General features: G+C 43.4%; 2 protein-coding genes across 7 annotated transcripts in view; one reads left to right on the forward strand and one right to left on the reverse strand.

Annotated features, from left to right (window-relative positions):
* ppp3ca (protein phosphatase 3, catalytic subunit, alpha isozyme) overlaps nucleotides 1–3901 on the reverse strand; it is a 53380-nt gene extending 49479 nt beyond the window's left edge. For 2 of the 6 annotated variants that reach the window (XM_029769992.1, XM_029769997.1), the window contains exon 1: nucleotides 3595–3899. In XM_029769992.1, coding sequence (XP_029625852.1) covers nucleotides 3595–3649 — 55 coding nt within the window. In that variant the 5' untranslated portion in view covers nucleotides 3650–3899. Of the gene's footprint in view, nucleotides 1–3594 lie in introns of all 6 variants that reach the window. The other 4 variants (XM_029769995.1, XM_029769993.1, XM_029769996.1 and 1 more) reach the window with 3 other exon arrangements.
* A 4449-nt stretch (nucleotides 3902–8350) lies between these two features.
* On the forward strand, nucleotides 8351–15258 carry LOC115204434 (ubiquitin-conjugating enzyme E2 D2). The gene is made up of 7 exons (XM_029769998.1): nucleotides 8351–8577; nucleotides 11525–11588; nucleotides 11886–11917; nucleotides 12007–12084; nucleotides 12296–12401; nucleotides 13691–13784; nucleotides 13881–15258. Exons 1-7 carry the CDS (start codon nucleotides 8554–8556, stop codon nucleotides 13924–13926), a joined length of 444 nt encoding a protein of 147 aa, XP_029625858.1. The 5' UTR covers nucleotides 8351–8553; the 3' UTR covers nucleotides 13927–15258.
* The last annotated feature ends 1993 nt before the right edge of the window (nucleotides 15259–17251 follow it).

Genomic DNA, 17251 nt, shown 5'->3' on the forward strand with positions numbered 1-17251 from the left:
GGAGTGTGTTAAATTGGATCTGATGATGCAATTTCCGCTTGCAACATCACTGGGATTGGATATGCAGTTATTTATTGATGTAGCTATCTTTGTACACAATACAATTCGTCAATTATACATCAACTGGGTGGGGTCCAACCCTATTTGTTAGCAGTTTCTCAGCAGGAATGAAAGAGGTTTAGGAGTTGAGCAGAATCCTATTGTGGTGTGGAGGAGCCACTCTGCCACCACTGCTGCTCCAGCAGGTCCCCATTGCGTGTGCCATGCATCCACCATGCATCCACACTGTTACAGTCTAACTCAATGAGAAATAGGAGCACATGCACCTGCCACAGTGGCATCCCTCTCACAGCTTTGATCTGGATTCTTTTAAGAATCTATAGTATGTTGGTATAGAGAAGCCAATAGTGATGCACTCCAAACCCAAAAGAATGACCAGTGTAAATATCCAAATGTTTCTATTTATTTAACCTTTATCTTGACAAGGAGTCAAAGCTGAGACGATGGTGTCTTTTTCAGATGAGCCCTGTAGAACACAACACTACAGATCAAAGTACAGTAGGCACATAGCGGCGCCCCGCCCTCCAGCTGCCAGGGTATATGTTTAGATGGACACGTTTGTGATGGCACCCTTTACATATTTGCCACAGCTGTATAAGGTACTGGGATCTCTGAGCAAGTACTAAGTAGTGCCACAATGCAGCAATCTTCAGCTACCTCAAACGAGATGTTTTTGTGAGCAGCATGAAGGAATTGCTGCAATTGATTAATCAATTTCTAGTGCAACGCGATTGCTGCATTTACCAGTCCCACCAGAGACGGCACAGCCTCCTCCTCCCATTGATCTTGCTGTGGCCATGAATAGATTCTCTATGTAGAAATCCCTTCAAATTAAACACACAGTCGTCGTGGTTGATCCATTGAATCCCTCTTCCCTTATGATGAGACTGGCCCACATAAGATGGAATGTTCCTTTGAGAGAATTGTGTTCTGTATTACAAACAACTACAGTCAACTTTGAGTGAACCCATTCCACTGCTAACCTCCTCCTCCTCTCTGCACACTCCCTCTTTGGGATGCAACAAAGCCACACATGTAAAGCTGTCTCTGTACTGTCACCTGTTCGTAAATATGTAGCTATGCCATCAGAATGGAATTGAGAAATAAGGGATCCATATTTGCAATCCTTGCTAACTCAGGGCTTTATTAAATCTGTGTCGCTGAAGCATTACAGATTATGAGATGGAAATGTAAAGGTGATTTCTGATCGAGGTATAAACACAGCGTTTACCGTAAAACACAGTCTTCGCTAATGCGAGAACATTGGCTTTAGATTACAATCACACTGTAAAGCTGAACTTCCACGATGTGGATTGAATAGAGCTTTTACTATCCTGTAGCACATTCATTTGCTAATTCACTATGACTTAAATATGCTATGCTTCTAAAGAGTTTATTCAATTCCCCCATTGGCAAAGCCCCAGAATGACTATAAATAACAAATAAATTATGATTGATGTATTAAAGGTAAATGGTTACTTAGCAACAATACGTGAGATAATATGCAGGAATACATTATGAGAAGACATAGCCTATGAATATTCACCCCATAAGTAGATGACATAGCCTATGCATATTCACCCCATAAGTAGATGTATCCTGTACCAGTCTTATGGGCCATTGATTTTCATATACTGTACCTGTAGGCAAAATTAAATGGTATAGAACTAGGCCTGAGCCTGCTACGGTATGTGAAAAATGATCATAGGCTACATTTGATGTGTCTTGTAGCTTTGGCCCTATTGGAGGTGTGGGTGGGGATAGTCCCATCATCATCAGATCATGTTGCCCATCATAGTTGGGCATTATATATTGTACATTCATAATGGTGGAGCAGTGTACATTCGTAATGGTGGAGCAGGCAAATTGTGTATAGTGCACAATGTCTTGTGTGATGTATTGTTGTATTAATGATGTAGACCGTTTTTTTTTTGTGATGTCATTTTGTTCTTGTTTGGACCCAAGGAAGAGTAGCGGCTATTGAAAGCAGCTAATGTGGATCCTAATAAAATACTAAATACGACTGTAGACGCTCTGAAGAACCCGCTAGTTCTGGAACATGTCGAAGTACTACAAATCCTGCATGAGGAGCGCAAACCGAGGCAACATCCAAGACTGGCCATTAACCCGGTGTTGTAGGCCTATCAAGCGTATATGTGACAGTCATCAAGGGCTTGGTAGGTATATCAGGCAGTGATATTTTTATCATTTTGACGTGTTCTGCATTAATTACAGTCCCCTATGAAACACGGAACAAATATATGGTTCCTACCCGATCACATTATGATAAACCGATAGGTAAACCTGTCGGCCTATTTTCAATCAGGTGCTAAAGTATTTTTTTTAACAATGGATCTTATATCACAGCGCTGCTGTCCGAGCCTGGATAGGTGCAGCGTCGAACTCGGGTTTACATTGAATTAAACCTCGCCTGCGATTGCAGACAACTGCAATAGCGTTTGGTGTGCAATTGGCTCTCGAATAGTAAATAAAATGCATCAGAAATAAACAACTCCAATATTGTAAAGCGGTAACATTTATAATGAAACACCATTTAACATGAATGAGACTGCAAAGACAGTTATGTATTCCTGAAGCTCAGGCAACACTCATGTACTTGTGGCACAGCCTCCATTCACTTCATTGCAGACCACAACACTTTTGACGGAAGAAAAGGTTATTGTAGAGATTAGACCTATTGAAAGAAAATACTACAGGCCTGCATTATATTATATTTTGGTAACACTTCAATTTTAAGGGATCCTTATTACAGCTTAGCCTAATTAAATATGTAATTGCACTGTAACAAGTATTGTAGTTAATTGTAATAACACATAGTTACACTGTAATAACATGTACTGGTGGTAGGCTATATTTTTATGAAATCTCGACTAATAGCCTATTAATGATAGACGGTATTGGCACGCGTGCCAAACAAATATGAATATAGGCCTAATCGAAATGAGTGCGTGGTTTCAAACTCAAGACCCAAGCAACACTATAGCCAGCCTATGTTTTACTCATTGACAGTGAAAACTGTTACATACATGCCAATATAGATTGCAACCCACCCCCTCCCCCAAATGAGCAGATCCAGGGATTCGCCAAGCGCCCTCTATCACAGTGCCAGCGAAATCCTGCTGCATCACTGCCTTAACCGCAAAGACTTCATCGGCAACTCTGCCTCATTTAGTCTCCTCTTCTGCCTATCCGTGACTAAATTCAATCACATTGGGACAGTGAAAAATATATTGCTCGGAACACGATTATTAACAAAATATCCCATCCCCCACACAGACAGTGCCTTTAAGAATTATGGCCTATAGCCATAAACACAGTCAGTGCCTTTCACTGTTTATCAACATCACAGGTCTAGAGCAAAGAACATTCTTTATATCATTTAACACATCGGACATCCACAGGACGCAATACCCAACTCTGTAGCCTACGAGATCTTATACAGTAAATAATTGATATCATATACCTTTGTAACCTATATAAAATACATTTAAAAAATAATGAAAATGCACTCACTTTTTACTACCCGATCGGTGGCATTTAAGACTATGTCTACGTTAGACATCTTCATGGGCAGTTGCGGTCTCGAGGCAAATGCGTTTGTATTCCTCCTTGTAGAAGTGACTGTTTTATTCTCGGTGTGTTTTCGCGGTTGCGAGATGCGGTTGGTGCAGTGGCATCACTTGGATGCGTCCCTCAGTTTATCACTGCCTGCGCTGTGGTCTGGGGATGACTACTGCTACACAGTTATTAAGGTGGATGCTGCTGAGAAGGCTGCTGCGCTGTGCTAAGCAGTCGTGTGGGGGAGGATGGAGGGAACGAATTGGGAGGGGGCGGTAGTGAGAGTGAGAGAGAGAGAGAGAGAGAGAGAGAGAGCGAAAGAGGGTGGATGGGGGGCTCTGCTCAGGAGATCCTCACTGCACGCTGCACCACCCCGACATTGGCATTGAAGGGAACTCCCACGCTAATGTTTCACGGGGCTGCCTGATGCTGCCATCAGGTGGAGGCAGAGCCGGGGTTTCCCAACAACACGCGCGCGCCATGATTTTATATTCGATGCACTTGCTGATGGGGTGCGGCCTGAGACGCATAGGTCTGCACTGTATTAATTATGGTCATATCAGTGAAGCTTAAACATTGTGTCATTGCTTTTTGTGTGAGATGTTATTTCTCCAATATTTTCAAATAATCAGATGACAAGTCAAAATGGCTTGTGTGTGTGTGTGTGTGTGTGTGTGTGTGTGTGTGTGTGTGTATGCATGCACCAGGGGCAAACAGTTCTGCCTCAACAACTTTGTAGCTGGATACCAAAGACTCTGGGAGCAGTATGCCTATCAGGGGAAATGGGGATGTGAACAATCACACAAATGTCAGTCTAACAGAAGAAGACTTTCTTACAGCCACAAATCACATCAAATGTTATGTTTCACATGCTTCATAAACAACAAAGGCCATTCCCAACAATGCAGGGAGAAAAAAAGAGAATAAATACACAATGAGTAACGATAACTTGGCTATATACACGGGGTACCAGTACAGAGTCCATGTGCAGCAGTACGAAGTAATTGAGGTAGATATGTACATATAGGTAGGGATAAAGTGACTAGGCAACATGATAGATAATATACAGTAGCAGCAGCGTATATGATGAGTCAAAATAGTAAGTGCAAAAGGGGTCAATGCAGATAGTTAAATAGTTAACTAATAGCTATCCTGACTAACTATTTAGGAGTCTTATGGCTTGGGGATAGAAGCTGTTCAGGGTCCTGTTGGTTCCAGACTTGGTGCACTGGTACCGCTTGCCGTGCGGTAGCAGAGAGAACAGTCTGACTTGGATGGCTGGAGTCTTTGACAATTGTTAGGGCCTTCCTCTGACACCACCCGGTATAGAGGTCCTGTATGGCAGGGAGCTCGGCCCCAGTGATGTACTGGGCCATACGCACTACCCTCTGTATCGCCTTGCGGGCGGATTCCAAGCAGTTGTCATACCAAGCGGGGATGCAGCCAGTCAAGATGCTCTCAATGGTGCAACTGTATAACTTTATGAGGATCTGAGGGCCCATACCTAATCTTTTCAGCCTCCTGAGGAGGAAGAGACATTGTCGTGCCCTCTTCATGACTGTGTTGATGTGTGTGGACCATGATAATTCCTTAGTTACGTGGACACAGAGGAACTTGAAGCTCTCGACCCGCTCCACTACAGCTCCGTCGATGTGGATGGGGGCGTGTTCGGCCCTCCGTTTCCTGTAGTCCACGATCAGCTCCTTTGTCTTGCTGATGTTGAGGGAGAGGTTGTTGTCCAGGCACCACACTGCCAGGTCAATGACCTCCTCCCTATAGGCTGTCTCATTGTCCTCGGTGATCAGGCCAGCCTCTGTTGTGTTGTCAGCAAACTTAATGATGGGATTGGAGTCGTGCGCTGCCACACAGTCGTGTGTGAACAGGGAATACTGGAAGGGATCAAGCAAGCACCCCTGAGGGGTGTTGGGTCAGCGTGACGGATGTGTTGTTGCCTACCATAACTACCTGGGGGCGGTCCATCAGGAAGTCCAGGATCCAGTTGCAGAGGGAGGTGTTCAGTCCCAGGGTCCTGAGCTTAGTGATGAGCTTGGAGGGCACTACGGTGTTGAACGCTGAGCTATAGCCAATAAACAGCATTCTCACATAGGTGTTCCTCTTGTCCAGGTGGGAGAGGGCTGTGTGGAGTGCAATAGAGATTGCGTCATCTGTGGCTCTGTTGGGGCAGTATGTGACTTTGGGTGGGTCCAGGGTGCCTGGGATGATGCTGTTGGTGTCAGCCATGACCAGCCTTTCAAAGCATTTCTTGGCTACAGATGTGAGTGCTACAGGGCGATAGTCATTTAGACAGGTTACCTTGGCGTTCATGGGCGGGCACAGGGACTATGGTGTTCTGTTTAAAACATGTACAGTGCATTCGGAAACTATTCAGACCCTTTGACTTTCTCCACATTTTGTCACCTTACAGCCTTATTCTAAAATGGATTAAATCGTTTTCCCCCCTCATCAATCTACATACAATACCCCATAATGACAAAGCAAAAACAGGTTTTGGAAAATTTTAGCAAATGTATTAAAAATAAAAAATTACATTTACATGCTTATTCAGAGCCTTTACTCAGTACTTTCTTTAAAAGCACCTTTGGAAGTGATTACAGCCTCGAGTCTTCCTGGGTATGATGCTACAAGCTTGGCACACCTGTATTTGGGGAATGTCTCCCATTCTTCTCTGCAGATCCTCTCAAGCTCTGTCAGGTTGGATGGGGAGTGTCCTGCACAGCTATTTTCAGGTCTATCCAGAGATGATCGACTGGGTTCAAGTCCTGGCTCTGGCTGGGCCACTCAAGGACATTTAGAGACTCTTCCCGAAACCACTTCTGAGATGTCTTGGCTGTGTGCTTTAGGGTCGTTGTCCTGTTGGAAGGTGTACCTTTGCCCCATTTCTTGTAAGTGTCTGGATTAGTGTTCTTCAGTTCCCTTTGATAAGACAGTCTCAAACGGACCTCGTCCATTTTGTTCTCTAATTATTGTACGTTTGCCAGTAGAACAGAGGGTAGAGGCGGTTTATTTACTCTCCGACAAAGTCTCGTCAGGGAGCCCACTTGTTTGCCTCTCTTGCGCCGTCTCTTCCTCTTTCGAGTCCCGGGGAATGGGGCCTGGTCCGGAATGACCAGTCCATTCACAGCTGACGACACGAGGTTAGTGATCGCTGTTCTGATATCCAGAAGCTGTTTTCGCTCACAGGAAATGCTGGCAGAAATATTCTGCACAAAAAAAGTTAAGATAGGCTTAAAAAAAAACACAAAATAGCAGAATGGGTCAGGAGCCAGTAAGACGGAAGCTATCCACTGCAGCCCCACAACAGGTGCATTGAATGAATCTTCTCATTATATGAGCTGCCAGAGCTCAGCACTGTTCAGCAGCTGTGGTTCTGAAACCAGTGACCAGTCAGTTTATGGACATCGCAGCGCTGTCCATGGTGCTGAATGTTTGCACATTCCCTGAGGCTAATTAGATTCACTGTGACTTCTATAATTTCAGTTACAAAAGACAAACAACTTGTTCTGCCAACTCAAAGACACAGGGGGTTGTGGTGTCACAAGACTATTTTCCTATTTCCCATCAATCTTTTTTAGCCGGCCAGGTACCCTATGATGCGTGGGACCAGCTTCCCCATGAAGCTAGGATAGCAGAGTCCCTGCCCATCTTCCGAAAACAACTGAAACCCTACCTTTTCAAACAGTATCTTAAATAATCTGCCTCCTCACCTCCCCCCCCCCCCCCACCACACACACACACACACTCTGAACCAGCACTTGACCCTTTCTAGCTCTGACTCTACTGATAGCTACTTTATCGAGGAAAAAATTACTTTCTATGCCTGTGATATGTGGTTGTCCCAACTAGCTATCTTAAGATGAATGCACTAACTGTAAGTCGCTCTGGATAAGAGCGTCTGCTAAATGACTCAAATGTAAATGCGATCATGAGGTCTACACGTGTCTTACCTATCTGTCTATTGCATACACACGTTACAATTGACTATGGGTGCGTTCGTAAATCCCTCTGGAGTGCCAGAGAATGCTCAGAGTGTGCTCTGGGCGTTCGTAAATTCGGAGCGTTGTCAGATGATCCGTTCGTAAATTCAGAGCGTTTCGTTCTCGGGGCGTTCAGAGTGCACACTGGACGCTCTGGCCAGGGAGTAAGGTTGGTCCGAGCGTTCTGACCACAACGGCAGTCAAGCGCCCAAGCTAACTGGCTAATGGTGGCTAGCTTGCTAGACACCAATGGGAGAACACCTCACTGACAATTTTTCTCGCCCTAGCAGAGCTGGTTAGACTGTTTTCATGTTACCCAGAGCGTGACTGTAACTGTGCTGCGGGCAAAAATGTAATTACGCTTTTTTTTGCCGACATTTACTGACATGGGTCATATTTAACAGGTGTTGAGCGTTCGTAAATTCATCAGTTATTTTGCGGTCTGGAACACTCAGATGAGAACGCTCTGACATCGGAGTAGATAGCCAGAGGGAATTTACGAACGCGCTTTACATTACAGCTATGGTAGAGCACAGTGCAGTCTAAACTGTGGCCACACAGTATAGGTTGCTCTGAAACTACGAATTTTTATGATTTGCCTCAATTTGGATGCCTTCTTCATTCCCATGTGAGTCAGAAATGATGCCAGTTGCATAGCTCTAACCTGTCTCACGGCTTCCAGCGGATGTAGCGTGGGCGGACGTTTGCAATGCATCACAGCTCTTCCGAGAAGTGATGCGGTGCCCAGTGCTCTCAGCTGCTAGGATGAGCCGTAGTGTATTTCAGTTTCGTTAGACTACTCCGCTACTCAGTCGTTGCAGTGTTTTGTAGGAGAACAATTAAAAAACGTAGCTAGCGGTAAAATCGTCATTTCACATAAGTAAACCGAGGTCATATTGACAGCAGCACAAGCACAGCAATGGCCCTGAAAAGAATTCATAAGGTAAGGAAGTAACGTTAGCTTGCTTCTACCTACCTAGCTAGCAGGCTATCTAACGTTAATCGTTAGCCGCTTTTGGCCTTCTCTTTTTCGGCACGCTTTCGAGCTACTGGCAGGCTACAGTAAGATAACTTGCTAGCCCAAATTGCTTAGCTATTTGATACCACTTTCGTTGTCTGCCGCCTGGTCAGTGGCTACCAAAGCCATATATTAGCTAAAATAAATATGGCTGGTGATGGCTACTTGTGATCACGGATTAATTTGCTTTTGAATGCTAGCTAGCTGGCTAGTAGCCCAAGTAAAGTTAGCTCACACAGTTTAGCGGCATATGACAACATCGATAACTAGTGAAGGTAGCTTGCTAACAAGCTAGTTCAGTAGAAATTATTGTCTACTTGCTAACTTGGTAGCTAGATAACAGTTAGCTAGATTAACACGCTAGTTAGATTTTTAAAAAGCAATTAACGGTAACGTTAGCTACTAGCTACCTAACTAGCTAGTTACTGATACTGTATGTAGCTAACGTTAGGTAGGCAATATACTAACTAACGTTAGCTCGCTAGTTTGGCTAACTAGTTTTAATTATAATTTGACAAGTGTAATGATAGCTGACGTTAGTTTCGGGGAAGTCCTCAGTCCGTCATAGGCCTGTTATTCCGCGTTCCTTGCAAGTAATCGTTACTGTACTACTTCCTACTGTAGTAGTAGTAAACAGATGCACATTGGCTGGCATCGTTCACTTTAGTCCAAGACAAATCACGTTTGGCATAATGTTAGCTAAGTTAGTTACAAATCGGCAAGCGCAAACTTTGTTCTACCATTGTCTTCAGTATCAAAAGTAAATTATGCTCTGCTGCTTTCATCTGACACTGGCTGATTAATGATCCATGAAAATGATTGATGTTGACAGATTGCTAAAGTATACTTATTTGAACTGAATATATAATAAATATCCATCAATGTCATTCTGAATCCAGTACAATTCCTGTGTTTCAATTAGGATAATTCACTGACTTGCTGCAGAAACGATGCTTCGCTCAGGTCTGACCACAATGTTGTTGGTGGACCTTGAGTGACATTAGTTTAATCTTGAGAGATTTGTTGTCAGATGATGTAGGCCGTAGCCCACTATTAGACCTCTGATTAATTATTTAATTAATAAATAAGACTAGGTCTAAGGGCATTCCATAGCGTCTACATTCGAGAACTCCTAGTCCAATGACTATGTGGAAACAGTGGAAACACGTCCTCTGGAGTGATGAATCACGCTTCACCATCTAGCAGTCCGACGGACTAATCTGGGTTTGGCGGATGCCAGGAGAACGCTACCTGCCCCAATGCATAATGCCAACTGTAAAGTTTGGTGGAGGAGGAATAATGGTCTGGGGCTGTTTTTCATGGTTTGGGCTAGGCCCCTTAGTTCCAGCGAAGGGAAATCTTAATGCTACAGCATACAATGACATTCTAGACGATTCTGTGCATTCAACTTTGTTGCAACAGTTTGGGGAAGGCCCTTTCCTGTTTCAGCATGACAATGCCCCTGTGCACAAATCAAGGTCCATACAGAAATGGTTTGATGAAATCGGTGTGGAAGAACTTGACTGGCCTGCACAGAGCCCTGACCTCAACCCCATCAATTACCTTTGGGATGAATTGGAACTCCAACTGCGAGCCAGGCCTAATCTCCCAGCATCAGAGCCCGACCTCACTTATCCTCTTGTGGCTGAATGGAAGCAAGTCCACCCAGCAATGTTCCAACATCTAGTGTAAATCTTCCCAGAAGAGTGGAGGCTGTAATAGCAGCAAAGGGGGGACCAACTGCATATTAATGCCCATGATTTTGGAATGAGATGTTCGACAAGCAGGTGTTCATATACTTTTGGTCATGTAGTGTAAGTTTTGTTTGGTATGGTTACATAAGACAGATGGTTGTAGGGTGGTTAGTCGGATGCATGGGTGGGCGTGTAACGTGAACATCTAGCAACCCAAAGGTTGCGAGTTCAAATCTAAACATGAACAACTTTAGCATTTTTGCTATTTAGAAACTTTTTAATGGCTTACTGCTTTTTTTTAGTTACTTTGCAACTACTTAGCGTTTTAGCTAAACCTTCCCCTAACCTTTTTAGCTAACCCTTCCACCAAACTCCTAACCCCTAGCCTAGCTAAAGTTAGCCAGCTAGCTAGAATTCGTAACATACCATACGTTTTGCAAATTCGTAACATATTATATGAATTGTAATTCGTAACATATCTTATTGAAATCGGTGATGGACATCCACAAATTAATATATACCATACGAAACGCAACATATCATACTAAATGGAGTGTATCGGATTTACGTATGGAATAATACGAAATGCTCTGAGTCCAGGTTGAGCAGCATCTGTCCCATGTCTGAAGCGACATCCATTATTGGCTTTTTGCATCGTAAACAAGGAACTTTTAAATCTAGTTTAGATGATACACCCCCCCCCCCCCCCCCCCCCACCAAATCGACTACTTAGCGTGTGAAGCTAGAACAAAACATTGAGATCCATATTAGATTTTAATTTCAGGGTATCTAAATGGGATTTGACTTTCTTTTCACTGCCCGGTGACACAAACGGCGATTCTCCAATCAGAACCGATTTTTATGGATGTATCTTCAGACACGGGACAATTTCTGCTAGCAGGTACAGTCATTGGACCATGAATTATTTTCAATGTAGTCGCTATGGAATGGCCAAAGATGCCTCATCTTATTCATTCATGAAATAATAAACTAATATTGGGATAGTCTAGGCCGACAAGCGTAGGCCTACTACTTCCAGCCCACATTCAGCATTAGAGACATGGTATGCAGTTTGGCTGAACTACTGAAACCACTGAAACCATACATATTGAAACAATACATATTGTTAAAGTATTATACTTTTCTGAGGAAATGAAAGCTGTTTTGTTTGTCCCTAGGAGTTAAATGATTTGGCTCGTGACCCTCCAGCACAGTGCTCCGCAGGACCTGTTGGAGATGACAGTAAGTCTCCTCAACCACACACCACCACACGCAGTTCACGTTCACCATCCAAAGCACATCACTTTCCACCCATTTCATTCAATATTCTTGATGGATTATATCTTTGTTTATCATAGAATACAGGATTTGACTCCAAAAGAAACCTGTTGGCACTGAAATGTAGTCTGTAGATACAAGCCAAAAAAGATGAATGACCAGTGAGTGGTCTCCTGCATCATGGCACGAAAATCTAATTCAAACAATGTACTTTATAAAGGTGCTTACAGTGTATAAAGTGTTTTCTCCTCTCTTACCTAGTGTTTCACTGGCAGGCTACCATAATGGGACCAGTAAGTATGTCCTCCTGTGCTGTAGTTTGGTGGTTCACAGCTTTTGCTCTGGGTCATGTAATAGTAACCATCTATTTTGCTTTCTACAGAATGACAGTCCGTATCAGGGTGGTGTGTTCTTCTTGACCATTCACTTCCCCACTGACTATCCCTTCAAACCACCAAAGGTAAGGGATGTGTCCTGGAACTCAGCTATATGTTAGAAAAGTGTTGACTGATTTTTTTGTTAATGGAGCTGTGAATTAGACCTACATTGATGGGAAATAATAATTCACAACGGTTTGTTTTCAGTACATGAGATGTAACCGACAACCATTTCTGGCCCGTCAGTGTTGTAAAGGAGATGCTGTAAATGCAATACATTTGTGTCCTCTAAAGGTTGCATTCACCACAAGAATCTATCACCCAAACATCAACAGCAATGGCAGCATCTGCTTGGACATCCTGAGGTCGCAGTGGTCGCCAGCACTCACCATCTCCAAAGGTAATCCCGGAATGGGGCTCTTGCTTGATGTTTTGTATGTGGGTCTAGATCACTTGTTATGGTTAGTTTTAAACCAGTATGGTTTTGAATTTTTAACTGCAGATTCTGGTAAGTACACTACATAACCAAAAGTATGTGGACACCTGCTCGTTGAACATCTCATTCCAAAATCATGGGCATTAATATGGAGTTGGTCCCCCCTTTACTGCTATAACAGCCTCCACCCTTCTGGGAAGGCTTTACACTAGATGTTGGAACATTGCTTCTGGGGACTTCCTTCCATTCAGCCATGAGCATTAGTGAGGTCGGTCACCAATGTTGAGCGATTAGGCCTGGCTCGCAATCTGCGTTCCAATTCATCCCCAAGCTGTTTGATGGAGGTCAGGGCTCTGCAGGCCAGTCAAGTTCTTTCACACTGATCTCGACAAATTATTTCTGTATGGATCTCGCTTTGTGCACAGAGGTATTGTCATGCTGAAACAGGAAAGGGTCTTCCCCAAACTGTTGCCACAAAGTTGGAAGCACTATGATTGATGCAGGTACCCAGATTCGTCTGTCAGACTGCCAGATGAAGCATGATTCATCACTCCAGAGAATGCGTTTCCACTGCTCCAGAGTCCAATGGTGGCGAGCTTTACATCACTCCAGCCAACGCTTTGCATTGTGCATGGTGATCTTAGGCATGTGTGCAGCTGCTCGGCAATGTCATGAAGCTCCCGACTAACAGTTATTGTGCTGACGTTGCTTCCAGAAGCAGTTTGGAACCCTGTAGTAGTGAGTGTTGTAATGAAGGACATGTTTACCCTGCTAGAGTTGCCTCTGTCAACTGTAAGTGCTGTTATTGTGAAATGGAAGCTTCTAAGAGCAACAACGGCTCAGCCGCAAAGTGGTAGGCCACACAAGCTCACAGAACAGGACCGCCGAGTGCTGAAGCGCGTAAAAATCGCCTGTCCTCGGTTGCAACACTCCAAACTGCAGTGGAAAAGCTCAGTGACTTTCAACGTGTCGGCGTCATAGGATGCCACCTTTCCAACAAGTCAGTTTGTCAAATTTAATTAGTGCCAATATTTGTCTTTGGAGATTGCATGTCTGTTCTCAATTTTATACACCTGTTAGCAACAGGTGTGGCTGAAAGAGCCGATTCTATTAATTTGAAGGGGTGTCCACATACTTTTGTATATAAAGTGTATGTCCCAAACTATGCTCATTAACAGGTCAGAGATTTACATTGATTGTCACAGTAATTTGTCAGAACTGTGTTGACTCTGTTGTTGTCGGTCATCCTACAGTCCTCTTGTCCATCTGCTCACTTCTCTGTGACCCAAACCCAGACGACCCACTAGTGCCTGAGATCGCACGCATCTACAAGACAGACAGGGAAAAGTAGGTCTTACAGTTTCAACATTCCATTTTTTTTGTACAACCTGTCTACTACAAGGATAGTGATTTATTTATTTATTTATCCTCCTTTCATTCCAGATACAACCGAATAGCCCGGGAATGGACCCAGAAATATGCTATGTAGTCTCAAGGCATTACAGTGGAAAATCTGCCTTTTATATTCAAAGGCTTGGGGAGCTTTGAATGAAAAGAGGAAAAAAGTATTGTTGGTTTCCTTTGGAGTGATTTTCTTTGAGCCACACCCTTCCTCTCCCTACGCACTTGACCTCCTTTCCCTTGCCTCACCCCCTTCAACTTGTCCAGCTGCCATGATGTACATATTTGAGACAGCAAATTGTATACTCCACGATGTCCACCAGGACCCATGTAGGACCACTCTTATTTGATTCCAGGAAGCATTCCTTATCATTTTTATGAACCCAAGGTTTGCTTTCCCAAGATTGAGGAATTTTATGTCTGTGCTTTGTTTCTCTGGTTGTTTTTCTCCCTCTGTGCTTCCAGCTGTCCTGTGAGCTGATGGGAGGGGTGGGAAGAGAAGGGGCTTGGAAAATGTTTTTGTCTTCTATTTGGCTATAATAAGAAATAGCCTTCAATCGTTCTGGAAACCTCTAGGGGACTTTCTCTGTTTGGCAATAGGATGCCCAGGATCCTGCCTCATAGCCCCTCCACAATGTGAATCACTCTCATTTAAGATCGTAGTTACCCATGGAACCCTCCACACTGTATGACGTGGGACAATAAAGTAATGAGACTATATATCTACTGAATATTACATCCAAAATAACTTTTCCCTCACCCTAGTCAAATGAAATACTCTTGTGATGTTGATTTTGCTAAAGGAAAAAGATAGTACCCTTTTAGATCGCCCTTTGCGCCTTCATCAAATTATTTTAGTTCTCTCAATTGTGGCAAGTCTTTGTCTTCTGGGTGATGGTCTGATTTTTAAAATGGCCAAAGTTAGTTTGGATCCAAGTTTGGCAGCTAAATTGTTTGGTACTAGTACACTGAAATGGTATTAATCTTGCTTGATCTTCTATTTTTATCTACATTCTTTCTCTGGTTTCAAGTCCAGCCTGAAAGGACAAAGATTTGGCATTAGTAATAAAGCATGTTGTTCGAAGGCAACGCCGAATGACAAGCTCTAAAATCTAAATCTAAAAGCGACTTTAGCACTAGACAAATATGATGGACTTAGTCTTACCTCAAGTGGGCTAAATGGAAGGAAATCAGTCTGATTGGGGTGTATTTTCATAAAATAGATCAGTGACCTCATTCTGTAATCACACTTTGTATATTTGAGCTGCCATTGTTGACATTGAAGCTCCAACAACTCCCTGTCTGGATCAGAACCCTGGACTTGTGTTCCAGACAAACAAACTTCTGTATATTTAATTACCTGAGAGCTCATTGAGCTTGTGTCTTAATTAAACTGTAATAAACATGATTATTAAAGTTATGGGTTATCACTGTTTTTATTTGGCATTGATGCGCAAATATGCGTGCTTTTGGAATTTATATGAAAGCTTTGTCATTTTGAAAAGAGATTAGTATTTTGTACAATTTTGTTAGTTTTGCATGTGTCCTATTTATGTTAGAGATATATTGCTGAGGTTTTGATAGCAACAAGGACACTTGGTATGAATCAACTGGAATAATAATACCATCACTTTGTCTCAGCTATGTCCCTTTTACAGCAAACTCTACATTGAGGCTTAGGACTTCACCTGGCTGCTCTTATTTCTGCCAACTCATTTCATTCATTATTACATTATTTGAAGCAAAGTTACAGAACCTGCAACTACACTATCCTCTATTTTTTTACACCTTTTATTTAACTAGGCAAGTCAGTTAATTAAGAACAAATTCTTATTTACAATGATGGCCTAGCCTGGACAACGCTGGGCCAACTGTGCGCTGCCCTATGGGACTCACAATCACTGCCAAATGTGATGCAGCCTGAATTCGAACCAGGGACTGTATGATTTCCAGTCGTATATATTAGTGCTACGCTGCTCTGATAGTTGGCATTATGTCATATTTCAGAAACAACTGTCCTGACTTGTTAGCAAGACCACAACAACAAAGCTGGGCCACGATCAGCATAATATACATGGACCTGTTCACCTGTCTCACCATGACCCTAAGTTATTTCGGGCAGCAAATTCGATTTTTCAATATTTTTGTGCCACTAGATGGGGCTCTATCATTGGGTTTGGCAAACATGTTAGTTTGATTTTTCATAATGTACCTAACTGCTTGTGCCATTCATGAGGGCCACAATCAGCTAGTCACTATGGAATTTACAGGATTTGTGGAAGTATAAATTAAGTTAAATGTTATTAGATACCACAAACAGTCATTATATAGATATGACCTATAACCTATATGAATATATTATGGGTAGTTTGTGGCCTATTACCTTCCAAGTGCAGAGAATGAGCATGTGATTGGTTGCTGCCTGAACAGCAAATCCTTGTTTAACATCCCACCAGTGTTGACCACCAGCAGCTTGGAGCGATGAGGCTCAGGTATAGTCTACTCCACTGCATGTTTACGTCCTATACTTTGTGGTGAAGAAATCCCAATACCCTTCTCCAATGTCTGTGTCCTTGAATTTGGCAATGCTGAGGGGACTGATGAGCCAGGAGGAGGAGGTGTGGATCAGGGGCAGCCACAGAGACGGGCCAGCCAGATGATTGGGATGAGCCTCGACTAAGACAGGTGTAAAATGGGGAAAACAATAGTGAGGTAGTGATGTGGGGTTAGGCAGGTCAGAGGGGGAGTGGGAAAGGGGAACTGCACTGTTTGGAGAGCTTGCATAGCTTGCAACATTCCTCAGTGTCTGAGAAACCGGACGTTCATCTCTCTCTTTCTCCCTACACTCACTCCACTTTTAGGTTGTTTTTAGGGGCTCTCCTGTGGCGCTGGTCATGTGTGCAGCTGGAGGAGGCCGTGTAACACTAATCCCCTGGCCGGCTCAGGAAAGTACTCTGCCTCGCTTCGCACAGAGAGAAAACAACAAAGAGCTGAGTGTGGCTGCAGCCCCAGGGCTCAGTGCGCCCACCAGAACGTCTCCTGTCACAGCTTGCTGCTCCCTCCTACCCATGGACTCTCTCTCACTCACTCACTTTATGTCCCCCCTCTCTCTCTGACTGACTCACCACCCACCACGTGAAAAAATGTCATTTTTAAAACTTTGATGCCTAATGTGTGTGTGAGAGAGAGCGCGAAAGATTGACTTTGTAGGGTCAAGAGCAGGAATGTAGACAAGCCTAGAGCGGACAGGAATGTGGTCAGTCTGGGCATTGTAAATGGAAAAGCCCCGTGCTCTTCAGGATACCAAATTCAAGCGAGGACTGTAGTCTGCGTGCTTTCAATCAATTTGAAATGAGTAGGCCTATGTGACCAATTGCAAGAGTTGAGTTAAAATAGTGTCACAACACCACCTT

This window comes from Salmo trutta, chromosome 12, assembly GCF_901001165.1.
Source record: "Salmo trutta chromosome 12, fSalTru1.1, whole genome shotgun sequence".
NCBI classification, from domain to species: domain Eukaryota; kingdom Metazoa; phylum Chordata; class Actinopteri; order Salmoniformes; family Salmonidae; genus Salmo; species Salmo trutta.